An 18,345-nucleotide genomic window follows, 5' to 3' on the forward strand; every position below is an offset into this window, starting at 1 on the left:
AGACAGACAGACAGACAGACAGATAGACAGACAGACAGAAACAGAGAGAGTGTGTGTCTTAGGCCCACAGGGCCAGAGGAAGCCATTAATGTTTCTGGAAGGTTCTCCCCAGCAGGCTGCTGCGTACTGAGAAGTGGCATACTCTGAGGGTAAGAAAGTGGCCTTTCAACCCATAATGCTCCGTAGCCAGTCCTGGGTCGGCCCCTCAGGGCTATTTCACCTGGGGCTGACTGGCACCTGATCTTCCCCAGAACCTTATGAAAACAGGTGGTCACCACAGCCTGACAGCTGCCACATACACCCAGGAACCGTGTTGAGTCGGCCCCACCCTCACTGCCCCCAGGACAACACTGTTCTCGGCCCAAAGTGCTCTATGGGTCCCAAAGCTAATAGCATGCATGTGCATATACATATCTTTATATAGAGATAGATAAATGTATATGGGTATGTGTGTGTGTGTGTACACATTCATACAAACACACCCACTCTTCAGAGTCACCCAGATAAATACCCAAAGTCACACAGTGTCACTACAGGCATCAACACAGACCTCTCCCACAGACCCAGATACTGGTGGCCCCCACCCCCACAGACCCAACTCTTCTTTCCAGCCTTCCGATTTCCAAAAGACTGGATTCCTCAGCTCCAGGTGGTAGGACAGGGTGTCCAGCTTCATGCCCAGGGCTCCAGAAGTAAGGGGATCCAGGATGGAAGCCACCTGCTGGGCCAGGGCACTAGAAAGCCACATGCGATCACACTAGAAGCTCCAGGGCAAGCCATGCCAGCTCCCCCCAGGACAGGACCATTGTCCCATAACCTGAACAGGACCCTGGGCCCAGTTTAACACTACTTTCCCCCACTGCTGGGCCAAGAAAAAGGCAGAGGGGAGAGAAAAGAGAGGGAAGGACACCTGTCAGAGCCATCTTCCGAGTATCAGGGGGCTGCAGCAGAATGGTCCATAAAGCAACAGACACGGCATGCCCTCAGGATTTGAAGATGCCTTTGCCTGGAGCTGCTTAGGGCTGTGACATTGGAGAAGGCTGGGTGCATGGTCTCCTCCCTGTTACTCCTCCAGGCAGGAGTGAGCAGACAAAGGATGAAAGCCTAGCAGCCCGCATGTCACAGAGGCTGGGACACTACTGGCAGGGTCTAGACTAACAGGGGCATGATGGAGGACTAGCACACCTGTGGCAGGTTGTAGCACCATGCCACATAGACACAGCGGGTTTTGGGGACTGAGAATGTGGGTTCTGAACAGTGGAGGCACCATGCGGGCTCAGGCAAGATGAGGCCAAGGGTCCCAGCACGAGAGGAGTGAGGCAAGGATGGGGCCACCTCTTCCTGTCTGACATGTGGTGGTCCCAGGGAAAAACACAGTTCTGAGTCTTGGCCCTGAAGTGCAAACCATCCCACCTGGGGTGACTAAGAATAAGTGATTGGGCACCTCACTGGAAAGACCAACATCTCCACCGGGCACTCTGAAAGTTCCTCTAATTACTTCCGACCTTGTGCCCAGCAGACAAAGCCAAATAAAAGCATCAGGTCTTCAGCCAAGCGGAAATGGGGTGGGGATGGGGCTAAGGGAGGAGAAAGGGAAAGCAGGAGAGGGAGGAGGATGAGGAAGAAAGGAAGGAAAAGAAGAGCCGCCTTATAGGAGAGTAGGGAAGGCAGGAGAGAAAGGAAGGTGAGGAAGGTTTGGGCAGAATCTCATGGGCAGAAAGGATCAGAGGGAAGCTGGAAGCTGAAGCAAGGGTCCACAGCCACAAGGAAGGAGAATCAGAGGAACCCACCAGAGACAGAAGCGGATCGGAGCCGGTGGAGAGGAGAGGGTTGAAAGGTGCCACTCTGCCTCAGGCCCTGCAGTCTGGCATTGTACGCTGTCCACCCACACCCCAGGGGAGCCGGCAGGAAGGGGAGGCACCAGGCATAGTAAGCACCCCACCAATGCCACGGGGGACAGGGGGACACAGAACACATGGAGAATGCAGGGGGCGAGGCATTAAACAACATGAAACAGAACAAAAACAAAGAAAAAAAATCAGGGTTAGTCATTGTTCTGACTCCAGGATAGGGCTACACATTGGAGGGGAGTGGGGAGGGAGGGAGATGGAAAGACAGGGTGGTCCAGGATCTCTGCTCCTCGGAAGGGCAGGTGGTTTTCCTTCCTAAGTCCAGTAGCAGCCTGGAACCTAGAGTCATCGGTCCCTGTTAGCCAGCACTTCACCGTGAAAGTCATCCTAGGCCATCCAAGAACCTCCCTTTCTCTCTAGGTCACCCATTCCCTTCTGAATCTGAGACCTAAGGTCGCGCCCCTGGCATTCCTTAGCCCCGTGGTAATTCAATCACATTATCCTCTCCCCCTGGAGCCCCTCATTCTTTTAGTTGTTGCCCAAAGCCGCTGGGTACCATGAGTAGAGGCCTTGGGATAAACCTCCAGAGCGCTGTAGAAGGCCTTGCTGTATTTCTCTGTCCTCACCTTGCTGATTAGCAAGCTACCTTTATATCTCAGGGCCTGCGCCAGAGGTTGGTACTTCCCGTGGACTGCTTATCTGGCCAGCACGTGCTTCATTGCTCCCAGCCTTGTTAAACTCAACCCTCTCCCCTTAGTTAGAATCTGTTAGTGGCTGTTAGAATCCTGACCCTCACAGAAGCCTCCTGAGCATCTTACACTGAACTCCCTCTCAGTCAGCCCCTCCCAAGCTCTCATGGCATCCAGGAACACCTCTGCTACTCAGTCTTTGCGACAAGGACCCGTCTTTGTCCTTTTCTTTTCCTCTTACTCTCCACATCTAGCTGATCTGGAAATCCTCCTGGCCAAATGTTCTAAATAGTCAGCCATTTTCCTCCATCTCCGCACTTCCATGCCGATCGATAACGCAGCATCAGCCTCCGAAAGGACCTCCCTCCTCCCATCTCGGCCATCCAGATACTCTGGGAAGCCAGGTGATGTCACCATTTGGACCAAATCCTTTCGAAGGCTTCTCAGAACACAAACACCAAAACTCTAAGTTCTTCGGATCACCTGCCAGCCCAAATTCAAGCTGGCTCCGTTCCCATTACCTCTTAGAGCTCGTGTGGGTCACTGTGCTCCAGCCACGCCAAGCACGCTCCTGCCTCAGGCGCTTCGCACACAGACTGCTCCCCATAACGTGGTCCCTCCCTGCCTAGGGACGGCTTTCCTGACCATGCCAAGCACCCATTCATCTTCCACTTCCCCCTGGCACATCTCTGCTTTACTTCTAAAGCATTTAACCTTCCACTTAAAATATTATAAAAGTTTAGTGGCCAATTCTGTCATAAGAGTAAAGGCTTTATTAGTCGTCGACATTTTCCCAGATCCTGGACTACCAAACAGCCCAGATTAATGCTCGTGTTGAATGATAAACTTAATGGGCCTTGACCTCAATCCTGTATGCAGAATGAACTATCAAACCTGTTTCTGAGTCCAAACCCTGAAGCTTAATGCCAGGATTTCACTTTATTTTTCTCCAGCCTCCTCACTTTTGTGAAGAAGTATCTGAGCTCTTAGATGAGCCTGAATGGTCACCAGGTTCCCGGGCTCCTTTTCTGCCCATCACTTTCTTTCCCTCCTCTCTCTTCCTTCTCCTCCTTCCACCTTCGGTCCCTCTCATCTCTACCTAAAATCACGCCCATGGCGCTCACCATTCCAGTTTCCAATGTTCCCCACCTCAACAACCATGCTGCCCCCTTTATCCTAAACCACTCCAGAGAGAAGCTGGCAAGCTGTCCTCACTCCTCTTCCACGTCCTCCACAGTCGCTCAGTGTCTGGCTTCTGTCACCAGCACTCAACTGAAAATATGCCTTTGAAAATCTCCAGTCTACCTCATTGGCCAGCCGGACGGGTTTCTCCCCCAACCATCCCCACCCATGATTCCACCCTTTCTCCTTCGACTCCTTTCCCATCTCAACTCTGCATGGAGCACTGCACTGGGCTCCCGCCACCACCCTCAACACTCACGCTAAGACCCCGCTATGCCTTTGTCTCCCCTGTGGTCATTTTCCTGAGCTCTCTCTCTTCTCCGCGCCTATACCACAGACTCCCTCCAAGTTCACAGCATACATTAACCTCCACCTGTGAGAGAAGATTCTAGAATCCACAGGTTTTCCAATCATACACCTCTATACCTGGAGTGTCCCCATCGCGACAGCAGAGCCCTGCGTCCTCATCTCCTAACATGCCAGCCGCCTCACCCTCAACCTGTTAAGGGGGCTACACGCTTCTGTTCACAAAGCCTTCCTAATGCTGCGATCATTTAAAGCAGTCCCTCCCTCATGGTCCCCCAACCACAAAATTTCTTCATTGCTACTTCATAACTGTAATCTTGCTACTGTTATGAATTTTACTGTCAATACCTGATATGCAGGACATCTGATATTCAACCCCTGTGAAAGGGTTGTTCCACACCCAAAGGAGTCATGACCCACAGGCTGAGAGCCACTGCCTTAGACCATCTTGAACATCCCCCTCCCCACTGGTCCTTGTAAGTGCATGGTTCTGTCCCCTTAGTACCCATGGCATCACCTAGTCTCTTCCATGACTGAGGTCAGTACTCCAGTCCAGCGCTCCATCACTAGTGAGCACAGAGTATCTTCCAGGTCAAAGTTACTCCTGCTTCTCTGCCTTCCTGCTGGGACCCACCAGACATGCCTCCAGAAATACCACTCTACCCCTGCATTGTCCAGACTAAATCACTAATGATTTCTTATGTCACTCAGCACATCCAATCATCTCGGTCTGAAATTTAAGACCATCCTGCGACAGGGTGACAGCTGCCTTTTCTGCTCCAAAGCCACCCGCCATTCTGCAAACAAGCTGTATGCCCTCCTGAGAAGCCACTCTACCCAGGAACCTCGCTTTTTCAAAGCTGTATTCAACTACAACTGAATTGTACACGGCAGGCCACTAACCGCCACCTCCCAACATCTATAGACAGTAACGACTCCAATTCTCCCTCATGGGATTGCTTCCACCGCTCTTATTACAAATAACTGCATCCTAAGATTCTAGCTCTCTCCTGAGCCTGACTCCTTAGGGATAAGATGTGCATCTATCTTCTAGTAAGGACTGAAATCTCCACCTCTAGAAGCATCAGGTATAGATCCAACCAATCACAGAATCAGTAGCAGGAGATCCTCAGGCTCTTATTTCCTGTTCTCGTCTTACTGACCTGGCAGGAGCTTCCAACCCAATATTAGATGACCATGGTGACAGCAGATGTCTATCTTCATTTTGCTTGTACTATAGGTCTGTAGTCAAAAAACCTACATGCCACTACATTCTCAGAGCTTAACACTGAAACAAGACGGGGGGGGGGGGGTCCAAATGGAATGAATTAGGACACAGTACTGGGGCGCAGAGACCAGCCACGGAGGAAAACGAAAATCAGGAGAGTAAACGAGGGAAGGCACAAGGTCAAGGGAGCCTCTCCCTGAGATCTGAGCTTCTTAACGCTCCAGCTTCCTGCAACAGAATGGAAAATAAGCAGAGAGCAACAGCGCTGGAAGTTGCTCCTCCTGGCTCCCAGAATGCTCTATGCACTGGATCTTCCTGTGCCTTGCCCTGCATAAGCAATGAAGAGCCACAACAAGGATGCTAAGGATACTGTGAAAGCAGAGCCTTCCAGATCAGGAAATTCTGTTCCTGACAGGGCATGGGCCAAAGGGGGAACTTTATAGGCCTGGTGACCAGATACAACTGTCCCCTCTGCAGCTCATCTTATTTCCTGGCTGAGTTACTTGTAGTTGATGGAGACTGGTAACAAGGTAAGGGAACAAGAGACTTGGTGCCAACGATATTCTTATTCCTCCCCGTGACTCTGTGGCAGCCAACACCTGAGCGGCTACAGAATACAGAAGTTGACAGTGAAACCTTTGGAAGCTGGGAGGAGAGAGCCTGATTGGAGACCCACTCCAAGAAGACCCTCCTCCTAGACCATTAGCAAGCTATAGGGCAGGGTTCCAGAAGGGGAAGAAAATTTATCTTGCTCCATCCGTCTAGAAGTTCCTGGGATCAGCTCACCATTACACTGGGGTGTCACAGTCCTTCAGCACCCTGCCACCACTCAATAAAACATTGGGAGAACGAGACAGCAGAGGAACTTGGGGGGCCCTTCCTCTTTCCGAAGTAAAACTGATAGGGGACCGTTCCAGCCGATAGAGTGAGCAAGAGTGTGGCCACAGTCAGGTGCTCCATCTGGACCTCCACACTGTATTTTGCCAGAGTCACAGAGCTACAGGTCCGGGACCTTGAGGCTCAGGTAAAGCAGAGGCAGCAGTCTGGAAGGAGCAGCCCTCCTGGGAGCTGAGGCCCCAACACGAACATTTTGTTTTTGTTTTTTGTTTTTTGAGACAGGGTTTCTCTGTGTAACAGGCTGTCCTGGAGCTCCTCTGTAGACCAGACTATGCCTCCCAAGTGCTCAGATTAAAGGCATGTGCCACCACCACCTGGCCAACGGTCACTTCTTATGGTATAAATACTTCTACTATGGCCCACTACCAGCTGATAGAAATTAGAACCAAGGGTGGTGAGTCTCTGCTCTGAAGTTCAGGAGCAGAGTCTCCCCACCCCCATACCCAGCCTTGGGCCCAACCCGAGAGCCAATGGTCAGCTGGATGCTTCCCCAAACCTACATCCATCCTTTCCAGGGAGGGCGTCTCCTCCTGCCTTGCAGCTGGCATGGTGACTCAGCTGCCCCTAAATTTAGGGAAAGGAGCAGAGGGCAGAGCCAGCTGCCTGGCTTCCTCTTCTCCCCAAGATACCCCACCCTGTCAGCAGAGCGACTGGGCACAAGACTCATCACCTCATTACCACAGTCCCTGGGCCACACCTATCTGGGCTTCATCTCACAACTAGGGAAACCATTTTGTCAGGTGCAGGATTTCCCAGATGGGAAATCTTTGGCTGCCGAGGGAAGCATCGCAAACTGGGGCTGTGGGTTGTGGTATCCCATGCTTGTCCCTCCCAACAGTGTCCCTGGCCCTGGCTCTTTCTTGGCCTGTCCTCCCAGAAGATTCCTCTGTGATCTCTCTCTCTCTCTCTCTCTCTCTCTCTCTCTCTCTCTCTCTCTCTCTCTCTCTCTCCCTCTCTTGCCACCCACACAGAGTGGGTCTAAGCAAGAGCAGAACAGCTGAGCTAGGACGATCTTAGCCTCACAAAGACGAGACTCTTGAAGTCCCCATCAGGGTGAACATCAGACACCCACTGTTTGTTTCAGGGTACTCTCGCGAGCCTTCTGGGGTGAGCTCAGAATGAAATAACATCTAAATAGCATCTAAAATCCTCCTCTAGCCTTTTCCACCGTCCCGAGGCCCTGAACTGTGAGGACAGTGAACATTTTAGCAGCTGCAGAGTCTCCTCTCTGCTTAAAGCATCTATCCTCTAAGTCACTGCCTCCAGGAGGCCGTCCCTGATTGACTTAGTTGGTAAGCTTCATACTGGGACCTTGGTTCTGCTCTGTTTCTGCACAATTTATCCTCTGTTAGAACCATCTATGTACTTATTTCCTGATAAAACTGCAGACTCCCTGAGGGCAGGCATGGATAGATACTACCTTTGAGTTCCAATGCCTGGCTTTATAAATGATCTATACAGAAGGGATGGCTGTGGGAACATTCCCAAGACCTCCCCAGGCTAAAAAAAAAAAATACTGCCAAAGGCTCTAACCTATGCTGTGCCCACCTCTCCCCGAATAGACCACAGAGACCAAACAGGGGAGGGGATGGGGAAATGGGGAGAGGTTTTCCAGGTCTCATGTCTCCAAGGCTGTTTGTTACCTGCTACCCGGTGAGCTACCAGCCCTTCCAGGTTCAGTGGTTCTTCCTCTGGAGTTCGGGAGGGGTCTGAAGTAGTTTCCTTTGGTGGGAGTTGAGGCTGAGTGACGAGACCAGGGAGAGAGGTTGGGTGCTCTTGAGGCCCCGCAGAACTATGGGGGCTTGGAAGGAAGGCAGAAGAGGCTGGACTTTTTGGATGGAAACTCTGGTTGGATCCAGCTGGACGCAGCTGATAATCGTAAGGTGAATAAGACCTGCCAGAAGAGACCAGCTCCGGGGCTCCCAGGGAAGACCCGCTAGGGATATAGCCAGATCGGGACTGGGTCAGTGGGTGGGACTGGCGGGAAGAGCCCAAGAGGGGCTGGGAAGCAAGTGGGGAAGTCCCTGGCCAGGCCCCAGGGACACTCTGGGACTTATGAAGAGGGGCAGCCATTGAAGTCGGCTCCAAGTCCAGCATCAGCATATTAAGGGCTTCAATGGACTGCTCAATCTCCTGCTGGGAGGCTGCCCTCGGGAACTCTGGGAGAGTAGGTATAGGGGTTTCTGCTGACAGCTGGGGGCTAGGCTTGCTGCTGGCAAGACTCTGTAAGGGGGATCTCTCCTGCTGTCGGGGAGGTGGGTGAGGCTGCTGCTGTTGCCAAGAATTCAGGCCCCTCTGCACAGCCTCTCGGCTGCTGCCCCCACGGGCTGGAGCTTGGGGTAGCTGGGGCTCCACATCTGGAAAGGACTGGGATCGGAACAGACCACTGGGGTCATAGCCACAGTGGGCACTGGTCACTTGTGACCAGGCTGGGTGGGGTCCCTCACGTTGGTAGCCAGCTAATCCCTCCTGAGCTGAGTAGGAGGGCCGAATGGGGGCCGAGTGACTGCTGTGGGGTACCATCCGGTTGGCAGACTCATAGGGGTAGCCTCCACCATTGAGCATGGGTTCTGTGGAATAGGACTTGTCCAGACCATTGGTCAGTGGGGACAGAGTCTCTGGGTATCCACCTTCGCTGGTGTTGGTGACCCCATCCAGGGAGGACAGTGTGCCCATGCTGCCCCCACTCTGCCCATCCTGAACGGGCAGCTCATCATCCAGAATGTCCGTCTCCCGCTCAGATGCCAGAGCCCCACCGTTGACGTGAACCTGGGCTGGGACGATGTGGCGGCCAGGGGAGGACACAGTTGGGCCCCCAGCTGGGTGGGACCTGAGTTGCTGAGCCCGGTACATGGCACCTTGCTTCTCTCTATCTACACCAAAGCCGCTTAGCAGGCGATCGAGCTCCTTCTTCTCCTGAGGACTCAGAGAAGCAGGGGCAGTGGCAGCCCCAGAAACAGGCTCATCGGTCTTGTCTGTCTTGGTGGAGGCTGTGGAGTTGCCAGAGTCGCTGCTCACAGACAGTGTGTGTTCCACATGGTTGGGAGTGGCTGACAAGGCAGGCCGTGCAGTAGTGACAGGCCCTGAGCTGCCATTCAGGGAATCCTTCTTCTTCACTTTGGCATACAGACTCCCATCCAGTGGCCCTTGAGTGTGACCCACCACTTCTGCAAGGACGACAAAGGGGACAGCAGGCAACACATGTCAGCAAAAGGCAGTCACACTCATTAGTGATAGTCCCCCCCAAAAGAGCTAAAGGCTCCCTTCCACTGAGCCCCAAATCTCTCCTCGCTACCCTGAGAATGGCAAAGGGGAAATACGCCAGCCCCCTAACCAAGGCTTTGGGGAAGTGCCCTCAATGTTGCACTCAGCTTCAAGTGAGGTACAGCGTAAGACAGTGCGGACTGGCCCAGGCCAGTGTCCAGCTGTGGAACATCACAGCTTCCAACCCAGAGCAGCACAAGTTATTCCACGGGCCTCAGCAACGTCCTTTTTAATATGAGGGCAAGAGATGAGGGAGATGGCTCAATGGGGAAGGCACTTGCTGAACAAGAATGAGGAGCTGCGTTCAATCCTCAAGCACTCACATGAGAAAAAACAAAAATAAAAACATAGACAAAGAAATCCTTGGGTCAACCAGGTTAGACAAACTGAACCAACAAGTACAGGTACAATGAAAGACCTTTTTCAAATAGTAAGGTAGAAAAAGACTGGGGAGGAAGAGACACTCAGTCTTTACTCTGGCCTCTGTGTACACACACACACACACACACACACACACACACACAATAATAATAATAATAATAATAAAATAAAATGAAGACAGTAACTAAATCATGTTGAATCATAGAAGACAACCCCTATCCACTGAACTCAAGACCCTTCCAACCGAATGAGCCAACACCCTATAGCGGTATCACAATAAGACATCACCCACTGGGAGCCATGACTTCTGTTACCATGAACATCATTAATTCTGAAAGGGGACATCCTGAGTCTACTCAGCCCCTACAGTACCCACTTCAGGAAGCTTCTTCTGCTTTCCAGTCCTAGGAGTCCTGCCCTGGGTTAGAGGCAGCAGGGCCAGAAGAGGCATTACCTCAAACACAAGCACACAGAAGGTTTAAGTACGGAGACCTAAAGACAACCTTCAAGCAGGAGAGCCAAAGAGAGTCCCAGAGGATGGCAGGGGTATAAATACATACAATCATTCCCTTCATAGAGGGGATCTGGAGATTTCAGGGAGTGGAAGGGCACTGGGCAGGATCCACGCATGCTCAGTGCTGGACTGGGCAAAGAGGCCGGAGTCAAAGTTAAAGGCAAACCAGCCCTAGCCTTCCACAGTGTGGTATATAGCTCAATACAAAGAATTTTCCAGAACAGTCCAAACAATGCCATTCTTCCCTCCCACTCACATTTCCAGAAGTTTCTCCACATTTCTCCCAGAGCAATGGTCCATCCTTGTGGACCCATAGTCCGTGACCAGCAGGCTTAACTCAGAACATATAGGCCTCTAAAGAAGGGAGGGAGAGGCAAGGTGGGGCTGCAGGAGGCTCCCCAAAATAAACACTCAGATGACTGCAGATCCCAGAATGGGAAGGTTGGACTTCGGTGCTCCAGCAGTACCCATGCCAAACTACAGAGTAGGGTAAGGGAGAGTATGGGGTAGTGGGGTGCTAGGGCCAGGCCAGAGCAGTAGTAGAAGCATCTTAGGTATGAAGTCTGAGTGGTGTCCTTTTGTCTGCAGACAGCTCTGGAGAAGCCCCCAAGAGCAACACTTTCTCTGAAAGGAAAAAGTGAGCACTGAGTGGCTTGGGGCCAGAGGGCTGACTCAGAAACAAGGGCTGCCCCGCCCCTGCCCAGGCAGTTCAATGACTTCACACCCTAAGGAGACAGCAGCCCAGTTTCAGCCCTCCTACCCCTGCCCCACCCCCACATACCTCCTCTCCTAATCCAGACCCTAGGTATCAGGAGAAAAGGCACTTCCCAAAGGCTGTCCCACCTCCAGCCAGGACCCCTCAGTCATACACAAAGCCAGACACAAGAGCCATGAGAAACGCACATGCCATAGAGAACAGTCAGTCAGACACACCAAGATGTGTCCACACCGAGGGCTCGCAGAGGGGAGAGAGAAACAGTAAGAAAGTGGGATCTGTTTACATGTCCAAACACCAGTCACTAGAGTGCAGACTGCTAGACTTCAGAAGCCGTCTCCGTGTACCAGACATGTTACTAGTGTTACTAGGCACTGCACACATGCAGCGTTGCAAGGCTTGCTACTCAGGGAGGGCGAGGCTCCCAGGAAAGATGGAGAAACAGAGGTACAGAAAGGCAAAGGAATCCATTTTCAAATGTGTGGAATCTGTGAAAGCTTTCAGTGAGGACTAATTTACTTTGAAGACAGAGAGAGAGAGAGAGAGAGAGAGAGAGAGAGAGAGAGAGAGAGAGAGAATAAACACACAAAAGGCAGGAATAATCCAAAATAAATATTTAAACTTAAAGCCACAAACACTTCAAAAAGTACAAATGATCTTGCCGTGCCCAAAAATTATCCCTCAGGCCCAAAATGAGCCAGTGAAAACAAACCCTCACACAGAAGATTATAGCCAGAAACAAGTGACCATATGACCACAAAACAGGAATGCCTCCAGCCATGCTCCTGTGCACAAGGGCCCACACGCCACAGGCCACCACACGACACTCAGAGCTCTCAGAGATGCTGGCCAGACAATACATTCCAAACTTCAACACCTGCTCCCCAGGGCCACGGAGCTACAACTCTGGCCTCAGTTTCCACCAAGGCTCTAGGATCTACACAAGCAACCAGCCCTAAGTGACACAGCTGCCTGTTGTGTCTGACAGCCCAGGCTCCCAGGCCTGTGGCCTGAGTGTGCCATCAGCCTACCCTGCACCAGACTGCTAAGGACTAAGGTGGGCCCCGCGTGGCTGCCTCTCTGTCTTGCTTGCCCTTATTTCCCAGAGGACTAAAGTATAGGATAGAGGAGGCTTTCCTCTGGCCCTGTCTCCCTGAGAACAGACTCCCTGTTTACTAGCTCCTTCCAGAGGGGACAAGTACCCAAAACCAAGAGCTGCCATCCAGAGATTTGTGAAGTGCTCTCTGGAGAGTGGGTCTCTTGGGCCGGAGGGCAGGGAGAGTTGCCTTCCCTCCTCTGAGCGTAGGCAGCTTGCAGACCCTCCACACAGGCAACAGAACAGATGCCATTGTACGCCTAAGGCCAGGGTTCCTCTATAGGCTCTAACCCGGCTCCTCTGGGTCTGCTCTGAAGCTCCATCACTCAGCCACAGCAGCCATGAGAGCCAGTAGTGCTGATCGGATCTGAGAACACCCAAAACCATCCCAGAATCCACCCAGGAGTTTGTAAAAGAAGAGCATTCCCCAAGGCAGGCAGGAGCATGCAGGGTGATTCTCAGCACCTGACCTCCTGGCCCCTCCCAGCTCTTCCTTTCCCCTCTTAGCCAGTCCTCGCTCGGCATTGATTTTGAAAATGTCAATATTAAACTTGTTCGGCCATGTAACGTATCTCGCGTGGGCTATTGTTCTCGGCAACGTCCGGAATATCAACTGCCAAGCCACTAAAGAAAATCGAAGAGGTGTAAATTATTTAATTAAACACTGCTTGTGAAACACAAAAGCAAACACATCTTGCTGTCCCCTAGGAGGGGGGCTAGTTGCTCCTGGCTGCCAAGCGCAGGCCACTGGGGTCCCGCCCTCTGAGCTACCACAGCACCTTCACTGAGCGGCCCTCTACCTAACAAGGGCAAAATCAAGGGCAAACAGGCCTGGCCCAGCCCCAGCAGGACTTCAACTGATGGCCCAGTGAGCAAAACCCGACCAGTGGAGCAGGCTTACCCTCCTCCTCTGAGGGACACCCAGGTCAGTGCCTCCAGCCCCCTATGCCAGGACACACACTCTCTGGCTCCCTCTCCCCCACCACAGGCACATTAAGTCCAATTTAGCGGGACCACAAGAAGCCGGAACACAAGGCTGGTTTCAATCCATCAAAGCAGGAAGGGTAAAAGAGAAAGGCAGACACCAGAGGGTAGAAGTGGGATAAAGTGACAGCGAGAAGAGAAGGACCTGGGGGGGCTGGGGGTGGAGAGGGGGATCCAAGGCTTACAAGCTGAGGAGTCACCTTGGAATCCAAGGCCCAGCAGCCAACACAAGCATCTCAAGTAAAGCCCCCTGAAAAAGGAAGGAGGTCATGGCACAGAGAGGTCTGGCACAGAAGAAGGGTCTGGCTGGGAGGGGTCATGGGTCCTGGCCAGGTGACGACAGAATAGAAAGATCAACAATACCAGATATCCAGATTGTCATCGATCCTGGGCAGCAAGCCCCCAGAACCAGTGCAGGCTGGCTGGGTGTCCTCTTCTGTCACAGACTGCATGCTGTCCATCTTTTCGGGAAATGACAAGTCCACGGTGGAATCAGGGCCCCACTCACTTTCCCTGACTATCTGCTCATTCTAGCAGCCACTGGGAGATGGACTCAGCTCAGGGTGCTGTGTTTGGTTGCATGCACCAAGGGGCCCTTGCTCCACCAGGGCAGGAATCCAGATGGACGAGTCATGGTTTTGGAAAGATCTAAGGAAAATCCCCAGCTGACTTGGATGTGGATCCACACACTGGGGCCCCCTCCCAGCAGCACCCTGTGCAGAGGTATGCCAGGCCCCAACAACAGCACCACCATAGGTCAGGACACAGATGGGGCAGGGCAAGCCCATCTGACACACCGAAGAGGAGAAAAGGAGTAGAAGTTAAACCAGTCTTGGCAAAGTGTTTGTTGTTGTTTTTTTGTTTTTTGTTTTTTTTTTTAATTCTGATGCTCTGGACTCTTCCAGGAATTGTTAAGAAGGCAGATCCCAGGGCCCATCTGAAGGATTCTCACTGGGAGGCCAGAGCTGGGGCTGAGCCTCAGCACTGTAAACATGCTATTTGTAGCTCTGGGATCTAAGATTTGGATCTGAATGTGGAACAGAGAGATGCTGCTTGTTGAGACATCAGGACAGACAGCCCAGCCATGGGGAGGATGCGATGCTGGCCTGGCTAGCTCTGAGAAGGCTAGCTCCTTCATAAGGAGGACTCCCGGAGAAGAAAACCTGAGCAGCCAGCAGGTGCGTATGGAAGAGTGGATGATTTATGAAGGGCTTCAGAATGGGCCCTGAGTGATAAAAAGTCCTTTGGAGCCAAACAAATAACAATCTATTGGAATACATTACCCAGAGCAGCGATGACCACCCAGAAATCAGTGCAGGGCCAAGTGGAAGAGGCACCCTGGACCCTGGCAGTTTGGAGGTAAAGTGTGAGTGGAACGTCTGTGCTCCTTAAAAGTAATACTAGAGGCACAGTGTGATAGTACAGGCCTCTAATCCTCAGAGGGCCACAGAGACGTGGTTCTGAGGAGGACACAGAGGGAAAACATGCCCCCATCCCCCACACCAGGCACACCCTTCACTTAGAAAAACAGCTCCCACCTTAAAATGGCCTAGTCAGCTTGCATCAACTACTTAAGCCACTTTGGAGCAGCCTCCAAGATGCATGCGAGGGTCTGGATGCTTACTCAAAGGTTTGCTGAGTGGCAGCCTTCAAGGCCTGGCACACCCAAGCAGGCTGTGCTCCCCGCTCTCAATCCTCTGCTTTCCGTTTTCCAACCGCTCCCCTTACCCGAGGGGAAAGCCCAACCCTCCTGATGGACACACCAGATCTTTTTATCATCTGGCCCTGCCTGCCTTTTGAAGCCTCTTCTTTGCTGCCCTCAACACCCCACACAGCCTCCACTCTATTCGTACTAGGCTATTTCTGTGCTTTTCTCTCTGGCATGCAGTACACGCCGTTCCTCCTCCTAAAGGCCCTGCCTTGTCCCGACCCCATTGGCAAAAACCCCTGCCTCCTCCTTTATACCCAGTGGCAACTCCTTTGGAGTCTCCCATAGGATGGGCCCTTCGCACTGCCGCTGGAACTCATCTGCCCTGTGAATCCATCACACACTGCATGACCATTATTGACAATTGTGCCTGTCTTTTTCAAGAATTTGAGTGTTTCCCAAAGAAAGGCATATTGCTTCTCTCTCGCTCTAGCCTTAGTGCTCAGAAAGCACCAGGCACATGGTCTATCAGGATGGAGCCTCTTTGGACTTCACTGTAACCCTATAGGATATCTCCATGGAGAATACAACCTGCACATATTAGGTATCCCCATAATCCACTTGCCTTACATTTAAGAAGCCCCAAAAGCTTGTGATAATCCTGCCATTCCCTGAGAGACTTCTCCATATAACACAGTTGACAATCAGGGGTTCTAGGTGGACCCTAAGGCATCTCCAAAAGATCCTCCTTAATAGTACTACAGCAAAAATATCCGCAAAGCGGGATTCCTCCTACTTCACAGCATAGGCCAAGTCCGTGGAACCTGACTTGGGCAGAGCCTAGTCCACGGATCTACCTACTCACACTACAGGCCAGGGGGCAATAACTTTGCTAGGCCAAGGACATCTTGAGAGTATCTGATGAAATTCTAGAATATTTTTAAATTATTTATTCTTATTTTATGTGCACTGGTGTTTCACCTGCACATACGTCTGTGTGAGGGTGTCAGACCTTGGAGTTACAGACAGTTGTGAGCTGTCATGTGGAGGCTAGGAATTGAACCCGAGTCCTCGGGAAGGGCAGTCAGTGCTCTTAACCACAGAGCCATCTCTCCAGCCTCTCTAGAAATTTTTTTAATGTGCATGCATTTTGCCTATAAGCCAATAAACAAGCACTTTAAAGCCCTTCTATAGGCCCCAAGTTAAGACAAGTTCATCTAGGGGCTGGAGTGATGGCTCCGTGGTTAAGAGCACTGGCTACTCTTCCAGACGACTAAATTCAATTCCCAGCACTTACATGGCAGCTCACAACTGTCTGTAACTCCAACATCCTCGTACAGATGTACCTGCAGGCAAAATATCAATGCACATAAATTTCAAAAAAAAATTTAAAAGACATGTTCATCTGAAAGTTAGGGTGTTGGTCCTGGGATGTCCAGCACTCAGGACTAGTGTGAAGAATCCAAGCTCCAGGAGGAAAGCACACTGACAACATGCAAACCTTTGGGGAACTTAGAAACTTCCTGCCCAGAGCACCCTAATGCTTTAACTAACCTACAGGAGGACAGACAAGGCCAAGAAGAAACATTGCCAATGGCCCAGAAACTCCAGGAGCTCCTGAGAAGGCTTGTCTGTGTTATAGGGAACTCTTGGGCTCAGTGGCCAGTCTGGCTTCTACCTGGGGTCACTTCTCATCTATAGCTATCTAAGAGGATGTCAGCTCAAGCTGTAGAGAACTCTGAGAATTTCTACAGGGTGATGAGCATCCTCTGGGGCCTGAAGATTAGCAGAATGAGAGGTTGAAAGGCCACACCCAACCTCTAAAGGGAACCACAGAGGGGACACAGCCTCGTAAATAGGAAAAAAAGGAGGCACCAGCAAGCGACACCCAGGGCATGTAGGTCTGCTGTCCATGGAGAGCTGTCCACTGGTGTAATACAGACAAGCTAGGAGTCTCAGGTTCCTATAGTCAGGGGACAATAAGCCTGGGTGTGGCAAGAGAGACCCCTGTCTTTTTATCGCCCTAATCAGAATACATCTGAAAGAACCCTTAATGTTTATAACAAGCAAACGAGAGGGGGACAAGTGTGAGCAATCTCATCAGCATCACACAAACCCACGTCCATGGGTCCAGGAAGGGTGGGGTGCTGTCCCCTCTGCTGAAGCACAAGAAAGGGGTGGGAGGAGGTGGGAGATCCAGTGTCCAGAGACAGCGCATCTGGACTTGTGGTCACTAAAGCAGGGAAGTCAACCTAGAAAGACAAGAAAAACTACTGCGCCTGTCCGGCTCCACTCTTCTAGACTGGGGGCAGCTAAACTGAAGCCTGGAGGGACTCAAGGACAACTGGGCACAAAAGGAGCCATTTTAAAACCCTCGATCTCTTGGAGCTGAGAGGACCAGAGGGACTCATTCCCCCACTTTATAGGCTGGAAGTGGTGCTCGGGGGCTCAGGGGAGCTGAAGGTCACTTGTCAAGGACATGGCAAACTGACTCCATGTGCAGTGCTCCTGACTCCATGATGGTTCAAGGTGAAGATGACTAGGAAAGAGGCACCCGGGAAGAAGAGGAGGAGACAATGGCCCAGCTATGGTAGGAAGCCATTAACTTCGAGGCAATATGATATGCAGGGTCCAGTACAGTGAAAGTGACAGATATGTCCCCTGGGTCTTCCTTAGGAGGGATCTGAGGTGCTGTTCCCACAAACCATCCTAACTGGATCCATACCATGCCCTCTGGGGCGAGGGGAGATGGTGACCGTGACCTTCATTTCAGACCCTCCCAAGCAGGGACCCTATCTAGAAGGCAAATGACCTACCCTGGCCACACATCAGCTTGTGCACACAGAACAAATGTGAAGTCCCGGCCAGACTTCACCTGTCCCCGTCCCAAGAAGCCCTGCAGACCTAGCGCCTGACTCCCTAGCCTGGTGCTATAACCAGAGCCTGGCACACCCACTCCCCGCCCTCGCCTATCCAAGTACCAGATAGTCCAGACACATTCAGGATGGTAAAAATAGCTACCAAGTCTTCTGCCAGGTCAGGATGCTGCCTGGGCACTCAGAGAGCCCTGACTGGAGAAACAACAGAGTGGCCAAGAGCCCTGCCAACGAAGATGGGGAGAAAGCCGTGAATGGGAGCATTATGACTAGCCCTGGGGACCCCACAGTTTCATCTGCAAAATAAGGGAGTGCCTTTTCACAAGCCACCTACGGTGGACTCCCATGACATTCTCTCTACCCACCCCAATTCCACTCAATATGAACCATTGCCCAGAGAGACCAGACAACTCAGATCCACCATGCTCCTCCACCCCGCTATCCTTCCTCCAAAATCTGTGGCCATAACACGACCCAGAGAGTCCCTCCAGGAGGGGACAGCAAACCAGGCTGACACAAGGATATCCCAGTGCACTCAGAGGTGGCCCTGCACAGACTCATACCCTCCCGGTATCAGGTCTGAGGGACACTGAGCTCCAGGCAGAAGGTGCCCACCCCAGGTCCAGCAGAAACCCACACAAGGGACACACAGGGGACAGCAGCACAGCTAGCTGCACTTACCCTCTGAACAGAGCAGAAGAGCGGCTGTGGGAAC

The 18,345-nt window shown here is 51.9% G+C and overlaps 1 protein-coding gene across 17 annotated transcripts in view; it reads right to left on the reverse strand.

The window, feature by feature from the left end:
• Positions 1 to 18,345, reverse strand: part of Tns1 (tensin 1) — a 217,421-nt gene that overhangs the window by 33,623 nt on the left and 165,453 nt on the right. For 13 of the 17 annotated variants that reach the window (XM_050123778.1, XM_050123776.1, XM_050123777.1 and 10 more), the window contains 2 exons: positions 7,796 to 9,319; positions 1,791 to 1,877 (listed from right to left, as the gene is read on the reverse strand). In XM_050123778.1, the coding sequence (XP_049979735.1) occupies positions 1,791 to 1,877; positions 7,796 to 9,319 (1,611 nt within the window). The remainder of the gene's footprint in view (positions 1 to 1,790; positions 1,878 to 7,795; positions 9,320 to 18,345) is intronic. The other 4 variants (XM_050123779.1, XM_050123781.1, XM_050123785.1 and 1 more) reach the window with 1 other exon arrangement.

Source organism: Alexandromys fortis, unplaced genomic scaffold (assembly GCF_014885135.2).
Source record: "Alexandromys fortis isolate MF-2015 unplaced genomic scaffold, M_Fortis_MF-2015_v1.1 scaffold_220, whole genome shotgun sequence".
Classification (NCBI taxonomy): Eukaryota; Metazoa; Chordata; class Mammalia; order Rodentia; family Cricetidae; genus Alexandromys; species Alexandromys fortis.